The sequence below is a fragment of the Trichinella spiralis genome (genome assembly GCF_000181795.1).
Source record: "Trichinella spiralis strain ISS 195 chromosome Unknown Scfld6134, whole genome shotgun sequence".
Lineage (NCBI taxonomy): Eukaryota > Metazoa > Nematoda > Enoplea > Trichinellida > Trichinellidae > Trichinella > Trichinella spiralis.
In genome coordinates, this window is record NW_003533073.1 from 1 (window position 1) to 814 (window position 814).

At 42.5% G+C, this 814-nt stretch overlaps 1 protein-coding gene across 1 annotated transcript; it reads right to left on the bottom strand.

The window, feature by feature from the left end:
- Nucleotides 1-21: 21 nt before the first annotated feature.
- Nucleotides 22-417, bottom strand: Tsp_15032 (putative lipoprotein; the record flags this gene model as incomplete). The annotated part of the gene is given in 3 exon segments (XM_003366347.1): nt 22-109; nt 122-285; nt 370-417. Coding segments are annotated over 3 exon segments (300 nt in total), but the record flags the coding sequence as incomplete, so codon positions are not given.
- Nucleotides 418-814: the final 397 nt, after the last annotated feature.

Sequence of the window (814 nt, forward strand, 5' to 3'; positions counted from 1 at the left end):
GGGCGAATTCGAGCTCGGTACCCGGGGATCCCACGGGACTAGGAGAATCCGCCGAGGGAAGTCCCCGTTAACGGGCAGGAGGGCGGGGGGCGGCGCGGGGGCGGTCGGGCTGAAAAAAAACCTTGCTTGAGATCCCATTGCTGGGATCCGAGCAAGGCGGCAGGCCTCTGGTACCGCAACCGGGAGAGGAAGAGGTGAGCTTTGAAAATATGGACTTTCATCATTTGATACGGTTAGGGTCGCGTCGTGCAGTGTAACCCGTCGAACTCCTGCACACCACCCTATCTCACATTCCTCCTATCCTTGCACTGCTATTCTCAAACATTTACTTATTCTAATGCTCAAACTATAGCAGTGCTAAAAACTCACTATGCTCAAAAATTGTCCTTTGAAATGATCGACAAATTCTGCGACCATTTCTCTTTCCGCAAATGAACCCTAAACTCAACTCGAAAGGCATGGGACATGAAAACGTTCAAATGCGGAAAGCCACTCAAATTTATTAAAATAATGCTCATGATCTATGTCCAATTACTCTAATTAACAAACATCTGAACTAAATGCTCGATAACTTACAGCTCGAATTTTTTTAAATTACAGACTCAAGAATTTAGGAGCTGAATTTAACTAATTATGCTTGCTGAACAAATTATACTTTATGAATGTTGACGTCGTTATGTTGATGTCTTCTTTTATCTTCTATTCTTCTGTATCTAAATGTAGTGGAATTAATTTAATGATCTATGAGTGATAACTGCGTAAAAAACAAAGCCGTTATCATTTGTTCTTCTTCGTCTGTCATTCTTATTGGAAA